This window comes from Apodemus sylvaticus, chromosome 3, assembly GCF_947179515.1.
Source record: "Apodemus sylvaticus chromosome 3, mApoSyl1.1, whole genome shotgun sequence".
Taxonomy (NCBI): domain Eukaryota; kingdom Metazoa; phylum Chordata; class Mammalia; order Rodentia; family Muridae; genus Apodemus; species Apodemus sylvaticus.
Genome location: NC_067474.1, coordinates 124,399,455 through 124,420,329, shown reverse-complemented (window position 1 = coordinate 124,420,329; position 20,875 = coordinate 124,399,455). Strand labels below are relative to the sequence as shown.

Sequence of the window (20,875 nt, the reverse complement as noted above, 5' to 3'; positions counted from 1 at the left end):
CTGGGAATTGAACTTAGGACCTCTGGAAGAGCAGCCAGTGCTCTTAACTGCTGAGCCATCTCTCCAGCCCGTCTGTGTGTGTATGAATGAATCTGTGTGTATATATATGTATGTGTGTGTGTTCGTGTGTACTTGCTTGTGTGTGTGTGTGTGTGTGTGTGTGCAGGTACATATATGCACATGTGCACATGTGGAAGCCAGAGAGAAGTCTTAGGTATCAGCTCTGTGGTCGCTATCGCCTGCTCGGAAACGCCCTCTCACAGGCCTGAGGTTACTGATTAGATTAGACTGGCTGGCCAAGGAGCCCCACAGATCCTCCTGTCCCCCATCTCCCAAGATCCCTCTACCATAATATAGACTAACATTTTAGAACCAAATATATGAATCAGTGTCCAAAATCAGAATTTCACAAAAGCTTTCATTACTGTATCAATGATTTAAAAAAAATAGTGCTATGCTAAAGGTTGGAACGTCTAGAATCTATTTTCAGTTTAAGAACATTGGGATCTTGAACCAAAGATACGATTTCATGTATTTTTTTTCCTCTTCATCTGACTAACCACTCACAGAATCTCATGCAAATGTAAAAATATATTATTCAAACTCTCTCGAAATTCATTTAGGTGGTATTTTTGTAACATAATAAACATGGTTCTGGCTATCATGTCCACCAAAATGTATTAAGTTCTTGAAAAATCAAAAAAATATATTAATTCTGATACACAATTCTCAAAGCCTTCACAGTATAGACATACTAGACGTACATACATATAGAATTATACATATCCTAGACTGGCTCAAAGTAAAGGCAGCTGTGGACTATGCCCAGCTGACTGAACATCTGCATCTGAACAAAACTAAGAAGGCTGCATTTAGCAACACTGAAGGAAAATCTGTGAAACTGTTCTCTGGTAAAGCTAATTTACTGGGGTCAATTTATTTGGGGTATAAAAATGACTGAAAATGAAATGGTAAATAAAGCATCAGGCCTTACAAAATAGCTAGATGGCAACAGACAAACCCCTACAACTTGCCACTTTTTGTAAATTTTCAACATTTCTTCAATATTAGTGACTAAAAGGATAAAGTCTTAGATAACAGCATATGCTGAGATCCCATCTCCATAAGAGATGCTTAATATTTGGTTCTTTTTAGTTTTTAAAAGATTATTTTTACTTTATATATATGGGTGTTTTCTCTCCATGTGTGTCATCAGTGTACCACATGCATGGAATGCTCACGGAGGCCAAAAGAGGACCACGTATCCTCTGGGACTGGAGTGATGAACAGCTCTGAGCTGCTACAAGGGTGGAGAATCAAACTCGGGTCCTCTGCAAGAGCAGGCAGTGCTCCTTACAGCTAAGCCATCTCTCCAGCCTCATACACTCAATATTTTAATGCCTGAACAATATAAAATAAGCTACTAATGTTTGATACATCTTTGAGGACAGAGACAAAGACAGACAACATTTCAGCTAATCTTCCTTAGCATTAGTTTAACAATGTCAACATTTCTTAAGATATTCATAACTATATATTCCATATATATTGCTTTTTGCTAGATTATTCTTGTAACATGCACCTTCCTGCTTTCTTTCTCTTCTTTTTTTTTTTTTTTTTTTTTTGTTGTTGTTGTTGTTGTTCTTTTGATTTTTGGAGTTTTTTCAAGACAGGGTTTCTCTGTGTTTCCCTGGCTGTCCTGTAACTCACTTTGTAAACCAGGCTGGCCTCGAACTCAGAAATCTGCCTGCTTCTGCCTCCCAAGTGCTGGGATTGAAGGCATGCACCACCACCGCCCGACTCCAAATGTCTAATTTCAAAGACTCAGGTAAAGTTATTCATTATAAGAAAAATCTACGTGTTGGTTTTGGTTTTGGCTTTTTGAGATAGAATTTCAAAATAGCCCTGGTTGCCCGGAACTCTCTCTATACACCGGGCTAGCCTCAAACCCAGAGATCTAGTGCTAGAACTAAAGGTATGCACTGCTACCCCTGGCTGAAAAGTCTAGTTTCTATACCCAGAAAAACCATGAAATACCTAAGACTTGATAATCTAGTATTTAAATTCCAGGCCAAAAAACATTTGTGTTTTAAATATAGAAACCCTAAACTTCAACCACCCAGACTTCTCTAAAACTACAGCCATGATTTTCAGATCTAATGAAGCAAATCTCTCTTGAAGGCTTACCTGTAGTGTTGCTGTTGAGGAGGAAGTGCCCATGTGATGGTCAGAGCATGGATTTTTCTGATTGGAACAACTAAACAAAAATGTTACAAGAACTAGTTAGGGTAAGGTTTTTCCATAACATCTTCTGTTACAAGAGCATATTTTTTGTTCAACGTATTTCATCCTCCAGCAATCACAGGATGGTTATAATGCAGCTGTTACTTCAAGTTGCCAATTTTCTAATTTGAATAATTCTGCTTCAAGCAAGAATTAAAAAGAGCAAGTAGACTGTGACATGCTACAAAGGATAAACCCCTTCTTTCCAAATATGTGTAAGTCTAAGGGGTCCATGGCAAAATCCACTCCACAACTTCCTGGTTACAGTGCTTGCAGGATCTTCATAAAACTCACTTGCATTTAATTTGAATTTTCCTGCTTCTGTTTCTCATCATAAAATATGCACACTGACTAAAATATTTCTGGAGATTATGAGTCTATGAATAGAAAATCTAAAGCTAGAAACAACAGAATATCTGGCTTAACAGGATGAAGCCTGAAGCCGAAAGGGTGTCCTAAAAACAGCCACTGATGAGAGAAGAGACTGACCCTGGAGTAGAGGAGACGCAGAAAAGACCAAAGGGGGGAAGAGAGGGAGGGAGGGAGGGAGGGAGGGAGGGAGGGAGAAAGGAAGGAAGGAAGGAAGGAAGGAAGGAAGGAAGGAAGGAAGGAAGGAAGGAAGGAAGGAAGGAAGGAAGGAAGGAAGGAAAAACAACTACCATGATTAAAAGAACAGAAAGGAGGAGACTTTGAATGTCTCTGTAATATTCTCTGTTGGCAAACTGGAAAGTAAATTATAATGTAATCATGTAGCAATCCATTGTGCAGTTACTACAGATGCCAAATTTAAAAAAGAAAGATCACTATATATATTTAGCAAGTATCTATTTTCATAATCTTTGATATTTTACATAAATTTACCTATAAAGTAGCAGAAGAAATTTGCCCAAACTGGTTCTCTCTAGTAACAGTAAGACTTAAAGATGCCCTTTCCAGTTCCCTGCCACCTGAGGTCCTCTTAATTTAACAAATACCATTATATGTAACTAAGTTTTAAAAAACAATTTTAAGGTCTTTTCTCTTTTCTACTTTTGCTTTCTTTGTTCTTGTTGTTGTTGTTGTTGTTTTTGTTTTGTTTTTTCGAGACAGGGTTTCTCTGTGTAGCCCTGGCTGTCCTGGAACTCACTCTGTAGAACAGGCTGACCTCGAACTCAGAAATCCACCTGCCTCTGCCTCCCAAGTGCTGGGATTAAAGGCGTGCGCCACCACTACAGCCTACGGCCTACGTTTGCTTTCTTAATGGAAGAATGAAAAAGTGAAAGGGAGGAGACAAGAAGGAAGATGGGAAAGACAGGAAACAGGACACAGACCAGCTGCAAACACCACAGCTCGCCAGGGCTGCTGTCTGCCCCTAACTAGACCCCCACAGTCATGATTTCTGTTGTGTTTGCATTTTCAAGAAAATTGGCAGTCTTAAATTTTAGGAAAGGTACTAAAGTTATTTCAAGCAATTTTAAGCCTTAGATTCACAAACCTCTATAAAGTTTGTTAAATGCTGGTGTGTCAAAAGGATCCGTTAAATGGCTAAAGTTTGGTTTAGGTAGCCCACTGAAAATAAAACAAACACATTAAGATTAAATTAGGAAGAGCCTTTATGAACAATATCATTAGGGGCGCTTCCCTGACTGACATTCCTAAGCAATCCACCCTGTGCAGTCTCGCTCTTCGTGAGCACGGGGTATCCCTAACCACAGTCATTTTCTTTTCCACATCAGAGGGACCCTGCCCGAGTATTTACAGCCTCTCTCCATGCCATTTACTCACGGCTCTCCTCCTGTAAGATGGACGGTTAGGTAGTAAAGCGTCCTAGAAATAATACTTTTTAAATGTAACAATTATATGTGGAATGATAAGATGTAAAAACTACTTCTTTAAAGGGAAAAACAGTCCGCATTCCAAGCAACTGACAAAAGGAAAGAACAATGGCCTTTCTAACCCAAATCCCCTTAGTGAGGTAGGTGTACAGGACATGCTCTCCAGTGTGTTACTCCCTTAAACAGTTCCAAACACCCTGGGCAGTAACAGAAAAACAAAAAATAAATGCAAAAACAAACATAAAATCTTCAGAAGTATTGCTTAATATAAATTTATAAGCATGTAATTTTGAACTACAGAAATTATGGAAATAGGTTCCTATCTTAGCTTTTCTACTCAAAAGCTAAGCTTGACTAAATTAGTAAACTTCCTTAGGTGGTAGTATTACAACCTTTGAAAACAAAAACAAAAACAATAATACCTTTGGGAATCACGCAAAAAGGTATGTTCTTTAAGTGTGGAGATATGTAACTTACAGAAAGCAACCTTTATCTTACTTGTTTGGTATCTGAGAGAAGATCTCCGTCACCCATTTTTCCAAAGTGTCCAGGGTTTCTTGAAGGACAATAAGGGGAAAGGGTGTGGAAGAACAGGACACAAAATATCGTTAGTCAGCGTAGAACACTGTAGCCACGCTACACTGTTGTCTTTTATACACTTGTGAATTAGGCTAACATCAACTGCTATTAACCAGACGTGAGTAACAGGAAGGCTATCAACAGACAAGCAAACTATAGCACACCCACAGTTCTGTTAGATTCTAACTGCTCACTGACAAGATCAGAAAAGGCATGCAAGTTTAAAACACAAAAAGGTTTTGTTTGCCGGGTGGTAGTGGTGCACGCCTGTAATCCCAGCACTCTGGGAGGCAGAGGCAGGCGGATTTCTGAGTTCAAGGCCAGCCTGGTCTACAGAGTGAGCTCCAGGACAGCCAGGGCTATACAGAGAAACCCTGTCTCGAAAAAACCAAATCCAAAAAAAAAAAAAAAAAAAAAAGTTAAAAAAAAAAAACGGTTTTGTTTACCAGCAGGCAAGGGTGAAGAGGCAAGAGACATGAATATGCCAATTGTCCTCCCGCACCCATTCTAAAATACATCTTTCAGAAAGATTCCTGCTTCCTCCAGACTAGTTCTTCTCTCTTTGGCATCTATAATATGCTTCCAGGCCCCATCTGCATATATACTTTGGTAGTGTACTATATCTGCTAAGGCTTTACCCACAATTCTTCTCAGGTTAAGGTATGTAGGTCATGGTTAATCTTCAGTGTCAGCTTGGGTCCATTTAGAATCAAAAGGAGACCCACACCTCTGGACATGTGTAGGGTTATTTTCTGAGACATCTAATGTAGAAGATCTACCCTGAATGTGGGCAGCACATTCCATGAACTAGTTAGTGGTCCATACAGAATAACAAAGTGAGAAAGGAGGGCACCGGCTGAGAGACAGCCTTAGCCTTTGTGTCTTCATCTGCAGGGGATGTGAAGACCAGTCACACACTCTCACTCAACGAATCCCACCCTTGCCACAAGCCAAAAACAACCTTCCTTAAGCTGCTTCTGATGGTAGTCTGTCACAGGAATGAGAAAAGGAACAAATATACATGATTTCTAACTTTTGATTCCTTTCCTCAATTGCATAAGAAATCTTGAATTTTCTAGTAAAACACAAGATGAGAAAAAGAAACCTTTCAGATGCATCTAAGTGTTCTATCACTAGACAGTATTGACTTCAACAGATACATAAGTTTCAGTAACTCTGAATAAATGAACTTGAGGTTTTGCTAGTGACAACCCATGTGACTATCATGAGAAAAATCTTGAGCTTAATTCCCAGTAATTTGAAGAAAAGAAGCTAAAGACAAAATTTTAGAAAAAAGATACAAATTAGACTAATCAAGTTTTGAATTTAAGCCAAACTTTACTTATACAGATAGTTTGTAATTAGATTTATTTGTGTGTGTGTGTGTGTGTGTGTGCCGTGCACGTGAGAAGTTTGGAGGACAATTTGCAGGAATTGGTTTCCTTCCACCTTATTGATCCCAAGGATTAAACTCAAGTAACTGGGGTTGGCAGCAAGTGCCTTAATCTGCTATGGCAATTCGTTGGCTCTATGTACATATCTGATATTGTGTTATGATGTGTGTGTGCAAGTGGAGACCACGGGTTAACATCTGCTGTCTCCCTTAACTAACTGTTCTCTGTCTAATTTTTCTCTCATATATATTACATCCCAATACCGTTTTTAAAGTTACCCCTAAATACCTTCAAAATTCTACTTTTAATTATATTTGTTTATTTTGTGTGTGTGAAGTCACCGTGTAGATGTTGTAGACTGAACTAATACTTGGTGTCTTCCCTGCCAAACTATTTCACTAGTTCTTCCTTCTTAACACTCTCAACATGGCTTCCTTGAGCCTGGGGCTTACTAATTCAGCTAGCCTGGATAGCCAGCAGGCCCCAGGGATCCGTCATCTCTGCCTGCCCAGCACTGGTGCAGGCCATGGGTGCTAGATATCTGACTCAGATCCTTATGCCTGTGAGACAAGCTCTTGTAACTGGACATCCATCTCCTCAGGCCCAGAAATCTGACTTTTGCTACAACAATATAAAAGCAATTCAGAATCGATTATTTTGAAAAACGAAAACTGTTTCATATATTATTAGCTCTAATCTCAATTTTGAAGAGGTTAGGGCAAAATTTTATAGAAGGGAGAATCATTTGGTAAGAGGATCAGCACTTCAAGAGAAGAAACATGTAAACTATAATGTCAAAAGGACTCCCAAGACAACAGAAGTTACTGGAGTCTCCTCAATCAGCCACTCACACCAGTCACTAAGACAATCAGGACATGGAGGGAGCAGAGATGGTCGTCAGTCTTGCAGGTTTAGGATGCTTCTATTATTGCTACAGGATTGCTCTTAATTATCTTATAAGACTTTTATATGGGGATAAACAAACAACTTGCCCTATAAGTTTATGAGCAATATGAATTAAATATAAAACCACAAATATGAATCATCTGAAAAGAAAACACAACAGCTGAGGTAGGTGTGGTGGCACATGCCTGAAATCCCAGGAGGTCAAGGCTACATGAGACCCAATCTCAACCACGCATGACATATGTGTACATCAGTATACTCAAGCACTTGAAGTTAGTCCATAAATAGACTTATTTGTTTAAAAAAAAAAGATTTATTTATTATATGTAAGTACACTATATCTGTCTTCAGACACTCCAGAAGAGGGTGTCAGATCTCTTTATGGATAGTTGTGAGCCACCATGTGGTTGCTGGAATTTGAACTTAGGACCTTTGGTAGAGCAGTCAATGCTCTTAACCACTGAGCTATCTCTCCAGCCCAATAGACCTATTTCTATGAGAGATAACTTGTATGAGATGATCTTATGTTTCTGTGAACTTTGCCATTATTTTGTAACATACTCATTTCCTTCCATTTTTAAAAAAATATTTTTATTTATGTATAGTGGTGTGTGTGTGTATATTATGTGTTGTATGGTATGTGTACTAGTGTGTGGGTGCTGGTGGAGACCAGAAGAAGATGTGAAATCACCTAGAGCTGTAGTTATAGGCAGTTATTATCACAGATGCTAAGAACCAAAGTCTGACCTACTGCAAGCACAGCAAGCAGTCTGCCGAGTCATCTCTCTAGCTCCAGGGAGCACTTAATGCCAGATAATGGAGTAACAATACACCATACTGACTCAGACATCCTATATAGAACATCTAAGTAGAACAGGTGATCTTTGAACAACATGTGGGGATGTTAACCCCGGCACAGTAAATACACACACACACAGAGAGAGAGACAGACAGACAGACAGACAGACACACACACAGAGAGAGAGAGAGAGACAGACAGACAGACACACACACACACAGAGAAAGAGAGAGAGAGACAGACAGACAGACACACACAGAGAGAGAGAGAGAGAGAGAGACAGACAGACAGACAGACACACACACACACAGAGAGAGAGAGAGAGACAGACAGACAGACAGACAGACAGACAGACACACACACATACCTTTCTATACAGGAATATATGTGCATGCTCTATGATTGTACATGTGTACATGCATGTGTTCATATGTATGGAAGCCAGAGGTCAATGTCGTGTCTTTCTCAATTGTCTTCCATCCCATTTTTGAGACAGAATCCCTTTCTGAACCTGGAACTCAGTTCAACTAGACTATCTGGGCAGCAAGCTCCTGGGAACAGCCTTTGTCTGACTCTCAAGCACAGAAGAGGCAACACATTGGATTTTTCACATGGGAACTGAGAGCAATTTGCCTACTGAGCCATCTTTCTAAACCCTGTTAGAAAACTTCCACCTATCCCGAACAGTACTAACAGTCAGCTCTTGACAAAAGCCATAGCAATAATATACACGTCCTATTGACACGTACTTTAGATCTCATACACATTATATATGGTGAAGACTATTCAAGTACTGAGACCTTAAAAAAAACAACAAACAAGCCTGCAATACAGTTTACTAGAGCAGATTAGCCCTCTGTGTGAATATGATCAGCAGCTTTATGCAGATGTCACAACAGTGGAGAATAAACTATGTCAGTAGTAACTTACTACCATTAATTTCATGTAGTCATGCTTTAATATAGCATCTTTACATTTGTTTACATTTCTCTCTGCTGTAGCTGATGTAATGTATTTATCAAGGTTTAGATTAAATTTACTTTTATAGATTTATGTATATTTTATGAAGTAAATAAAATATTATGTACATGCATTTTATGTATTCATGACATATAATTTTTTCTTAAATTGTTTTTAATCTTTCTAGGCTGTGTGTTTCATCTGCAAGTTTTTCCAAAATGCTGTAAACTTTCAAAAATAAACTGCATGTAAGTGGATTCCTGCTACTTAAGACCTGTTAATCAGGGGCAAATGATACTTCAGAGTAACTCTAGGGAAGGAACAAATAACACTACCTTTGGACTGAACAACTAAGGTCATGTAATGAGCAGAGTAGTAGCGCATCCAGAATTCTCTCAGCCTGGCATGTGTATCAATGTTATTCTTCTTTGGTTCATGCTTGAGTGTCTCAGCATTTCCTACAAGAAAATTTTTAAAAAATTAAAAATTTGTAGAAATAACTGTTAAAGGTCTTTGACAACCATGAAATTTTTACAAGCTTACAAAACCTATGAAATTACCCAAGTGACATGTAGTAATAGCATAAGCCAGGAGACAATTCTGAAATAGACTCATAGGAATTGATGGTTGGAAAAACCTTAACTGACAGTAACTGCCTGAATTCCCTTGCTTGATAGTCTTGCTTGATTAATTTGGTTTTCCCCTCTGAATTATTTTACTAAAATTCTGTCTAATTCTTAAAAACAAAACACAAAGAGCTAGGATGCCCTAAGTCACACAACAGATACAGAACAGGATTAAAAACGGCCTGAGATTAGATCAATTCATCCTGGCCTCCACGCTATGACGGGAGTAATAGATTACAAATGACTTCTACCAACAATAAAAAGCCATTATGAAAGCAGATACCAGTTCAACAACTTACCTATTAAACAAAATTAGGCCACAGATCAAAAAAGTATTAGAAAACCATTCCTGAGTGTCTCTTGATAAATGGAAACATCAGGTTGGGTGCAGACTTTACAATCAGATAAACAGATACTCAAACCCCCACTAAATATTTATTACCTGTGTAAATTAAGCAAATCACTCAACTTCTGGAGCATGTTTATCTTTAAATGGAGATTATAATGGTATCTATCTCTTAATACTTGATAGCGAACAAGGCTACAATGCATACATAGCCAGCAGTGTCTGGCACCTAGCGAGCACTCACAGAATGGCCACCTTTGTAATAGCCACACTCAGTCCTAGGCACCAAGCACAAGCCACACTCACTATTCCAAGAGTTTTCTGGTTGCACTCTTAGAAGGTAAAGAGCACTTTGCTACCCCAGTGTCATTAACTGTTCTTTCATTTTAGGTGGTCTGGGTAGGGTTTGCTTTTCATTTTATTGTTGTTCTTCCTTGGTTGTGACAGTGTCTCTTCTATCCCAGGCTGGCCTGTGTGTGGGCTGAAGATGACATTGAACTTCTGATCCTCCCACTTCTACCTCCCTGAGGATAACAAGAATGCACCCACCATACCCAATTTTATGCAGTTCTGGGGATCAAATCCAGAGTCTTATGCTTTCTAGGCAAGCACTCTACCAACATTTCTAACCCTCTTAATCAGTTCGTCTTAAAATAAATTATAGTATCTTACCCCAAAAAAACTTCCCCATAGGATGTCCAGGTCTAGCGAGGCTTCCAAACAACATTTCTTTTCTGTTTGCATCAGAAGGTCTTGCAAGCTGATACTCTGTAAGTTTTAAAGAAATTTTCAGTAAAATGAAATTTCATTATTTTCTTGATTGACTGGGAAATTCAAGCTTACAGAACTGAAAGCAAGAGAGTAATAAAATTGACTTTAAAAATATGTTATAAGCCAGGCGGTGGTGGCGCACGCCTGCAATCCCAGCACTGGGAGGTAGAGGCAGGTGGATTTCTGAGTTCAAAGCCAGACTGGTCTACAGAGGTCCAGGACAGCCAGGGATACACAGAGAAAACTCTACTCGAAAGACCAAAAACAAAAAACAAAAACCAAAACAAAACAAAACAAAAGTTATAAAACTGAAGCTGGTAACTCAACAACCTAAACTTGGTCCTATCACTTAATCAATCATTCTGAGTAAACTGATCACCTTTCTAGAGGTTTTTCTCTTATTTTCAAATGAGGGAATGTAGTTAATGATCTGAATGTTTCAGCTCTAGATTTCTAGGTCTAAGAATTCCCTGAAGAAGGTACTAATAAAATGCTGTTAGTCTTCAGATCTGAGGCCTAGGTCATATATTTTGTTTAAATATCATCCAAAGCAACTATATTGACAATAAAGTCTGATGGTCAACAATTGCTTGGAAGTCACAAGTATCATTGCTAATGCTATGGTTGCAATGTTTTTATCTCCCTAAAATCCGTTATGTTAAAACCCCATCTCTAAGGTGACAGCTTTCAAAGATGAAGGCTGTTAAGTGCCCTCATGAATGAAATGAGTGTGCTTATAAAATGATCCCAGAGCTGGAGAGATGGCTTTGCACTGAAGACTCAAAACCAAAACAATAGAGCTACCCCTGGGAGCTACCCCCCCTTCTATTATGAAAAGGTGGCTATCTACAAATCAAGAAGCAGGCCATGGCCAGACAGACACCCAATCTGCAGGCTCCTTCGCACTGGATGCCTTACCTCTTAGCCTCTACAACAGAGAGGTGCTGACTCTGTAAACCCCTTCAGTGTTCTATTTGGGGCAGTGGTGGGGCACGCCTGTAATCCCAGCACTCTAGGAAGCAAATTTCTGAGTCTGAGGCCAGCATGGTCTACAGAGTGAGTTCCAGGACAGCCAGGGCTATACAGAGAAACCCTGTCTTGAAAAAAACAAATCCAAAAAAAAGAAAAAAAGAAAGAAAGAAAGAAAGAAAGGAAGGAGGGAGGGAGGGAGGGAGGGAGGGAGGGAGGGAGGGAGGGAGGGAGGGAGGGAAGAAGGAAGGAAGGAAGGAAGGAAGGAAGGAAGGAAGGAAGGAAGGAAGGAAGGAAGGAAGGAAGGAAGGAAGAAAGAAAGAAAGAAAGAAAGAAAGAAAGAAAGAAAGAAAGAAAGAAAGAAAGAAAGAAAGAAAGAAAGAAAGAAAGAAAGAAAGAAAGAAAGAAAGAAAAAAAGCAAGCCCGTCCAGACAGGCTAGGACAGCCACAATCCCAGCTATATCACTGAATGGTACAACTCTGAGCAAGTTACCTAACTTCTCTGATCCCATAAAGGGACCTAAAAGGACCAAGAGCTCATGACTCTTACATAACATTACATAAGATGCAGTCTTTAAAAAAAGTATTTGCTGAACACCTACTGCATCATACACACACACACACACACACACACACACACACACACTAACTAGTTGGTAGCAAAAATGCCAATAAAAGTCCTGTACTAAGTTTGTATTTCCATGGGGAAGATAAGCAATAAACAAGAAATATGTTTGTTAGTGATGGATACTGTAAAGAAAGGTTTTTTAAGAAGCAACTCAAGCTGTGTTGAAGGACAAATGAGAATTTTCTGAGTAAAGGAAGAGAAGCATAAATAGGAATGTTCAGAACAAAGGAAGGAAAGAAAGCACGGCACCTCTGACAGACAGACACAGGTCCATAAGATAGAAGAAAGGTGAAAATCAAAAGATCACATAAGTATAGCTATTCAGTCATAAATGACTACAGATTTCTAGGGAAACCACTGACTCTACAACACTGTTCTCAAACCCTCTAAGTCTAGTTTCAGCAAGGACAATAATACAAAGAAGGTGTACTCAATAGATGCTAATTATTAATTATTATGGGGTAAAGCACTGTAGAAATTTGACAGGGATTGAGGGATATGAGATCTGCATTTTAAGAAATCTATTCTTTATGCCAATCTGATTGATGAGAAGCAAAAGTGAAGTCAGAAAAACTCGTTAGGAAGCACAGCTGATATAGGGGGTTAGAAACTAAAAATAGAAACATTAACAGAGGTCAGTATTCAAGAATACCTTGGTTATAAATTATAAAGGTGACCACTAAAAATATGTGCATTCTTTGAACGCACATATTTTTCTTAAAAGTCTCTAAAAATATGAAGATGTGGCTATAACATAAGAGAAACTATTTTAAAGAAGAGTACATTTTGGCTGAGGTGCGCTATTGCCAAGTACACAGCAGTACAGGGAAGGATGTCCCTAATCTTTGACACGTGTGAATTTGTTAGCTTATATAGAAACAGGAACTTTGCAGATATGATAAAGTCATGAACCATGAAAAGGAGAGGTTACTCTGGATTTCTTGAATAGATTCATTATTACAGTAAAGGGCCTTAGGGGTATGGGAGGATCAGAAAAAGTCTGTCAGAAGCAGAGATCAGAGAGCAAAGGGTAAACACTATTGATGGAAAGGATGGAAAGGAATGAAGAACAGTCTCTCTTTGAGTCCAAAAAACCGGCATGCAGGCCTGAGGAATCATTCAGACTTTGGACCTCCTCAACAAGAAAATAACTTGTTTTACTTCAAACCACCAAGCTTCTGGTAATTTGTTCAAGAGTAACAAATGGTTAACACCCTAGACATGCAAACACAGTCATAATAAGCAGCTGGTTGGTAAATAACAGTTTAACTATATGAACACTCAAAGAACACACTCTACCACTTGACAGATAAGTGGGTTTTGGACATACCTTTTACCCCAATACCTCAACCACTAAGACGTATTATGTAAGGAAGCATGCTTACAGTAAAAGTAAGAATTATCATTAAAATGATTAACTTTTTTTTTTGAAACATGATTACAAATTGTACCCAAGCCTGCCCTGGAATTCAAGTCTATCCTTCTACATCAGCTTTTCTAGTATAAGGATTACAGGAAGAACCAGTTTAAAATAGCTAATGTTTAAGAATAGTTCCTCCCACAATTTTCTTTTAGCAACAAATAAATCCCATTAAAAGTCTATTTGACTTTTAGCATGCAAATAAATTCCCAAAATTGAGAGAAATCGTCAGAAAGCAAAATGAAGTACACTTCCTGCTAGGGATTTAATTTCTTCATCCACAAACACATTACAGTTCATTTATAGCAAAACTCAAGCCACAAATAATATATGCAACTAGCTGGCAGTAGCAAAGGACAAACCGCAACAATATACACTTGAAAGGAAGCCTCAGAGAAAGTGTCTCTTCACACACTGAGTAACTGAAGTTTTGAATCTCTAAGGTTTAACACTAGTTTTAGGAACCTAGTATCCTTATGGTTTTTGGCAGCTTGACTCTGAATGAGATATTTACCAAGCTCAGGATTAAATATGATGTTGTATTTCAATGCTGCTCTTTGAAATATACAGATAAATTGACTTAGTTTTGAAAAGAATGAAAAATGCTAACAGCCAGTTTGAATAAGAGAAATACAAATTGTTCGAAAATATGAAAAGTTTCTTTACCACTGTCCACAGCCTCCACCTCCCGGTCAATTGCATCTCTGATCATCAGTGGATGGATGAAGAACTGGGCCCATCTGAAAAGGACATATAACAGGTGTTTCCATGATTGTTCAGTTCTTTCAAACAACATCCACTTTAACAATTTTTACTCAATTGGAGAATTACCTCAAAATCTACTTGATCAAAATAATAATAACCTGCAATTTTATATTTTAAAGTCCCCAAACCACTTTGTTTCTTTGTGAAATAAAGCACTCATTCAGAAGAGTTCTTAAGACATACACAGATTAGAGCCTTTCAGAAGTTTCCTATTCCACATACTGCTCTTTCTTTGTAGTGCTAAGGATCAAACTCACAACCTCCCACACACTAGGAAAGCACTGAGCTACATCTCCATCTTAAGAGATGAAATATTGCTGCTATGTTGCTCCTGCCTCAGCCTCCCTAGTAGCTGAAACTTCAGACATCCAACAACCCCAACTTTCTCTAATATACAATCTTTATACCAATCCATACTTTTGTACATAAAAAATAAACAAAACTCGTTCTATTCATTTAATAGTATTATGCTATTTTCATTTAATATTCATTTTAACAGTATTAAATATTAATTTATAAATATTCATTTAATAGTGTTAAAAGTGCTATTTTTAAACCACAAAATAAAATTGGAATTTTAATTTTAGATTTTTATTTTAACTATATCAAGATTTTGCCTACGTGAAATTGATGTGCACCATGAGTGTGCCTGGTGCCCAAAGAGGTCAGAAGAGAGGGTTAGACCCCCTAGAACAAGAGTTACACATGGTTGGTAAGCCATTTTGTGGCTACTGGGAATTAAATGCAGGTCCTCGGCAAAAGCAATAAGTGCTCTTAACCTCTGAGCAAACTCTCTAGACCTTAAAATCAAAATTATAACAGCTATTGATATTTAACTTCACCATAGAATTCTGTTATTTTTTTCGTGTGTGTGTGTGTGTGTGTGTGTGTGTGTGTCTATGTGTGAGTGAATATATATGTATGTGTGTATGTGTGTGTGAGAGAGAGGGACAGAGAGACAGAGACAGAGAGACTATGAATGAATATGCAAATGCACACATGGGAAGTCTTAGACAACTTTTAGCAGTCTACCCCGTTTCTGAGGCGCTCACACATCAGACTAGCTGACCCTGGAGCTTTTAAGCAAAATGATTTTGCTTCTGAACTTTATATAGCTGTAAATACGTAGTATGCAACTGTCCATGTATTGTTCAAGTCAATGCTATGATAGTCTATTCATGCACGTGGACTAATGCGAGTGGAGTTGATTTCAGCTGCTCTCTAGTGCCCCGGCTCTCATCCACTGAGCAGTGCAGTCCTCATGTCAGAACCACATTCCTGGGATCTCTGCAGCTCTAAGTCTAGGAGAAATGAGAGTTCAACTTGTTCTTAAATACAACTTGGGCTACTTTTGCTTTTTACTTTTCACATATGAATTATGGTATCACTCACAGAGGTAAAGGGATAGTTAAAACTGTGAAGTGATTAGGGTGAACCATAAATCAGTTTGGAAATTGTTGTCATTCTTCTTTTTTTTTAACTTATTTATTTATTATATGTAAGTACACCCCAGAAGAGGGCATCAGATCTCATTACAGATGGTTGTAAGCCACCATGTGGTTGCTGGGAATTGAACTCAGGACCTTCAGAAGAATCGTCAGTGCTCTTAGCCACTGAGCCATCTCTCTAGGCCCATTGTTGTCATTCTTAACAAGAAGTCTCCCGTGCTCTCACACCTAACACAAAGTTGTCTCAGGCACACGGCACAACTCCTCAGCCACTCTTTACTTGCTAAGTACCTACTACTTATTTTTTTGACTTGCCACTATTATAAGTCTTTTAATTCTCTTTAAGTTTATTCTGAAGTATTTTATTCTTTTAGATGTCATTATTAAAGAAGTAATGTTCTTAATTTCACTTTTGGATTTTAATGAGGAAGAGCTGGGGAAATGGCTCAATCAATAGAGTGACTGTCACATAAGAATGGAGACCAGGTTCAATCCCCAGCACTACACAAACGCCTGGCATTGAGCTATACAACTCTCTAATTTCAGCACTACGAGGGCAGAAACAGGAAGATCCACGGAGCTTGTTGGCCAGCAAGTCTAGACAACTAGTGAGCTCTAGACTCCTGAGAGCTCAAGCAAAGGCTGTGGAGCCAGGTGTGGTGGCACACACACCTAATCCCAGCACTCAGGGGCACAGGCTAGTGATCTCTGTGAGTGTAAAGGCCACCTTAATGTATATAATGAGTTCCAAGACAGCCATGCATATACAGTGAGACCTTGTCTTAGAGAGAGAGAGAGAGAGAGAGAGAGAGAGAGAGAGAGGAAGAAAGACATTTAATAGTTTGCTCTTTTTCCCCCAATATTCTGACAATTTTAGAGAAATAGACTACTTCTTGAAAATACCATAAAACTTGACCAATATTTCCATATGCATAATGGTATTAAGTCATAGTTACCTATCCAGGGCTTCCTTGAAATACTTTCTCTGGACATCAAACTGAAAGACTGTGCGTTCACAATCAGTTGAGGCATTATCACTACCTCCATGTTTCTTGAGGAAGGCATCAAATCCATTCTCATCTGGATATTTCAAACTACCCATGAATACCACTAAACGGAAAGAATAAAATGTCACACAACAGAAAGAAATAGACAGAAACTTTTATTATTAAAGATGAACTTTTCTATGCATAAAAGATAAAGTAACACATCAACAATGACTGTGTCTAAGACTTTGTTACACTGGTGCTGTGCAACATTCTACAATGCTCATGTTATTTCTAATCCAAGAAAACCCAAATATCCACTCATATTATATTTAAAAACAGGTGAGTAATTTGCTTATAAAAAGGGTAAAACTTATACATAAGTTTATGTGCAGATTAACTACCACCATTAAAAACTGTCAAGTAAGAAGTTTACTTTAAAATACTTAGAAACTAAAAATAATAGAAAAATGACAAATGCAGAAAAACAAGCACATGCGTAAACATTTGTAGCTGTGTAACGTCCACATATTTTTACTGATGCATAGTCATAGCTAAACATATGTTCCCTTGCGTGGCATATTAATCACACCTTTTGACTGTATTTTTAACACTCTGGTGTCAGTGGGTGCTAGTAACACTGCAGCAGACTAGTCCAACCAGAGCTAGCCAGTTCCTAGAGAACGGCAACTGTATCCTGCTCTGTTGACTGTGCCACAGTCAAATAATGATGTCTACAGGAAAACAGGGTTGGGGCTGGAAAAACGGCTCAGTGGTTAAAGCACTAGTTGAACAAATGTGAGAACAGGGTTCAAATCCCTAGACCCCATGTAAAGTGCATTTCAGAAGGCAGAGACAGAGGCTCCCAGAGCAAGGTGGAGAGGGAAACTAGCCATACTGGCAAGCTCTGGGTCTGACTGAGACCCTACCTCATGAACAAAGTACAGATTGAGGAAGATAGCACTTTTTATTCAAATCCATAATATAAGTATACTTAGATGAAAATCTTTCCCTATGATCATTCCTAAATCAGCAGTTTCTTCTTAGCTTTTTCTTTGTTTAAATGTACTTCGGTTAACCAATTACTAATCTTCAAAATCAATTAATACAAATGTAAAGGGAAAAAGGAAACCACACCCAGGAATGATATTTTACAAGATCTTACTGTGCTCCAAAAAGTGGGCCAGCCCAGGCAGGTCATCTGGATCAGCAAAGCTCCCAACGCCAACACACAGAGCCGCTGCAGACTGGGGTAGGTAGAACACATACAGACAGGTGAGTCAGTCCGAAAGCAGTAGCAGCACCTCAAGGATTCACTTGGAGAAGTTTTCCAACAAAAAGGAACAGAATTCTCCCTGGGAATCAGGAGGAGCAGCAAAGTGAAACTCACCAGAACTGTGTCAGTTTCACCCTGCTGCTCCTCCACTTGCCATCCTGCCAAATGCTCAACAGGCGCAGACCTACGGGAGAAAGCAGAAACAGACAGAGAGAGACAACCGAGGGGCCGGCCCCCCAGGCCGCCCAGACCGCACTCATGCTGCTGGTTCAGGACTCTGAACCTCGCTTGTGCCCTGAGTTACTAGACTTTGGAACTCTGCAGAACTAACAGACTGGGGTAGAATGAAGAGCTCTAAGCATTTTAAAATGTTTACATTGAGTAACTCAGTTACAAAACACTCAAGACTTCTCAGTGTGCTACTCAGAAAGTTTATTACTAATATGGGCTGGGGATGAGGGTAAGATAACCATTTAGGAAAATAGCTAATAAAATAGTAGGTAAATGGTCAAAAAAGAAAACTTGCTATTAAAAAGCTACAGCAATAGGATTTAAGAGGCCCTTTAGTTCTTCCTTTTGCACTGAACACACACATATAAATCATGTATTAATTATCAATGTGCACTTGCCAAATTCCTTGGAAAAATTTATTTTTAATAAAACAGATGGCCAAGATGTATACAAAACTCTGTTTAAAATGACTGAGACATACTAGCATCATTAGTTAAAAAAATTTTTTTTAAGTAAAAAATAGTAAATTTGAAAACAGGAAAGTAAATATTAACTTTTCCAACTTTGTATTAATTTTCAGAAGTAATCCATTGTGTGAAGCATTGTTTGATAAGGTTATCCTTATAAAATAGTATACACGGTAACCTTGTATTTTTAGAAGAACCAAACAGCCTCACTTGGTACTTCAAGTCCCCTTTTTGAAGACTTAGCACATAAGCCCATTTAAGACATGGAAGAACAGCCACTTCGTCAAAGCACAGTCTAACCTGTTCTGTGATGGTTAATAGATGCCTAACCTGCTTTCAGCTCCAACTACCCCATAAAGATTTCTTGTCTCGACCAGCAGGGTTGAAGACATTTTTGAATAAGATGACTTAAACCACAGTCTATCAGTCAGCTTTGACCACAGCAAAAACAGGTTCTGCGATTGCTAGAAAAGAAATTCATACTTGAGAATTTTCTACTCAAGAAATTTATACTTGAGAATTGAGTTATAAAACTCAAAATTATGAACAAATCATAATTCAAATATATCATACTTAAATTTCAATCTTGTTAACATTAACTTTTCAAATCAAGAAAAACTTCTTTTCAAAGAACAGAAATAGGAATTATTTTAAAAAGGTTTTAGGAAAGTAATTAACTTCTAATTAGATAAGGTTCCCCAAAAGCTAACATTTTTTTCCATTTCATTTATTAATGAGAATTATTTACCTTAAATAAGGCTCACATTTCTCAAATAAAAATTAAATCCCAAATTCCCCAGAGCCAATGCAATTCGAAAGTCACCTCTCACCTACACTAATGTGTTCACTTTCCCTTCCAGGTGCTTATGCACCTTACATAACCACTAAGTAGAAGCCATTTTCCACTCTTAAAATCATGGAATTTTTCCTTCCACTAGAATACCCACTTCCTTAGAGCCAAAATGATTTGGTCTCTTCAAGCCTAATTGCTTTATCAAAAGAAGTCCACGACACTGGGAGAGCTACTTGTAGTTTTTTATACAGAGAAAGACAGATATAGAAACTTAGAGGTAAGAATCTAAGATTTAATAATTTCATTTTTAAATTTTAAGATTTAATTTCATTTTTGGAGCTAAGTTAGAACTCACAATTGTGTGAACCTAAAGGTGGGCATGAAAGAAAGAACCAGTCAGCATAAGACCCCCCAGAAGCCAGGGGCCTACCTAGAGCTGGAACTCAGGAGCATCTTAGGACGTCTGTGATTTCACCATCATACTACTGCTCTATTAACAATTAGAAATAATCCTATTAATTCCCAATTTGCCTATAAAAAATTTAGAATAGTCTACCAAGTGGCATATATACATATTTATTCCGTGTCTTGAGTCTCACCTATTAAGTTCTCCAAGCGAACACAACTCAACCTACTATCCTACACACACACACACACACACACACATAAAGCTTCCTAAAAACATAACTCAATCTACCCAAAATTTTTGTTAAAAAAAAAAAAAAAACTGGTACAACCTTTCTTAAAGGAAAAAAAAAGAGGCTGGGAGTGGTGGAACACACCTTTAATCCCAGCACTCTGAAGGCAGAGGTATGACTCTCTGTGAGTTCAAGGCCAGCCTGGTCTACACAGCAAGTTTCAGGCCAGTCAGGACTACATAGTAAGGATTCTGTCTCATAAAACTAAAGAAGGAAGAAGAGGAAGAGGAGGAAGAGGAGGAAGAAGATTAAGAATAGGGGGAGAGGATGGGGATGGGGAGAAGACTCTCAAAGAATTCATTTAAGAGAATTATTGAAGACAAGAGCAGTGGGGCATGTCTGTCGTCCCAGCTACTGGCAGTACCACTTAAACCTAAGACTTGGAGACCAGCCTGAAAAACCAAGTGAGATTCCCATCTCTAAAAATGAGGAGGAGGATGTGTATGTATGGTATATGTTGAGTACAAGTGAGCAGATGGAGGTCAGAGAAGTTTCAGAAGTGGTTTCTCTCTGCTGTGTGAGTTCCAAAGATCAAATTCAGGTCACCAAACTTGTATAGCAAGTACCTCTACCCACTGAGCTATCTTATCAGTCCCATGGGCTAACCACTTTTAAGTATTCTTTTGAGATCTAAATTAATAATCTAGCAATAATCCTATATATTAAGACTATACCATGCTGATGTATTGATATTCAACTCTAAGTTGAGCATGCTT

General features: G+C 38.4%; 1 protein-coding gene across 2 annotated transcripts in view; it reads right to left on the bottom strand.

The window, feature by feature from the left end:
- Positions 1-20,875, bottom strand: part of Nrdc (nardilysin convertase) — a 63,039-nt gene that overhangs the window by 23,758 nt on the left and 18,406 nt on the right. Inside the window, exons 3-12 of one of the 2 annotated variants that reach the window (XM_052176981.1) lie at positions 18,999-19,132; positions 18,085-18,154; positions 17,860-17,941; positions 16,665-16,818; positions 14,162-14,235; positions 10,380-10,475; positions 9,071-9,193; positions 4,596-4,653; positions 3,758-3,831; positions 2,188-2,257 (exon numbers count right to left, since the gene is read on the bottom strand). In XM_052176981.1, the coding sequence (XP_052032941.1) occupies positions 2,188-2,257; positions 3,758-3,831; positions 4,596-4,653; positions 9,071-9,193; positions 10,380-10,475; positions 14,162-14,235; positions 16,665-16,818; positions 17,860-17,941; positions 18,085-18,154; positions 18,999-19,132 (935 nt within the window). The remainder of the gene's footprint in view (positions 1-2,187; positions 2,258-3,757; positions 3,832-4,595; positions 4,654-9,070; positions 9,194-10,379; positions 10,476-14,161; positions 14,236-16,664; positions 16,819-17,859; positions 17,942-18,084; positions 18,155-18,998; positions 19,133-20,875) is intronic. The other variant, XM_052176982.1, reaches the window with a different exon arrangement.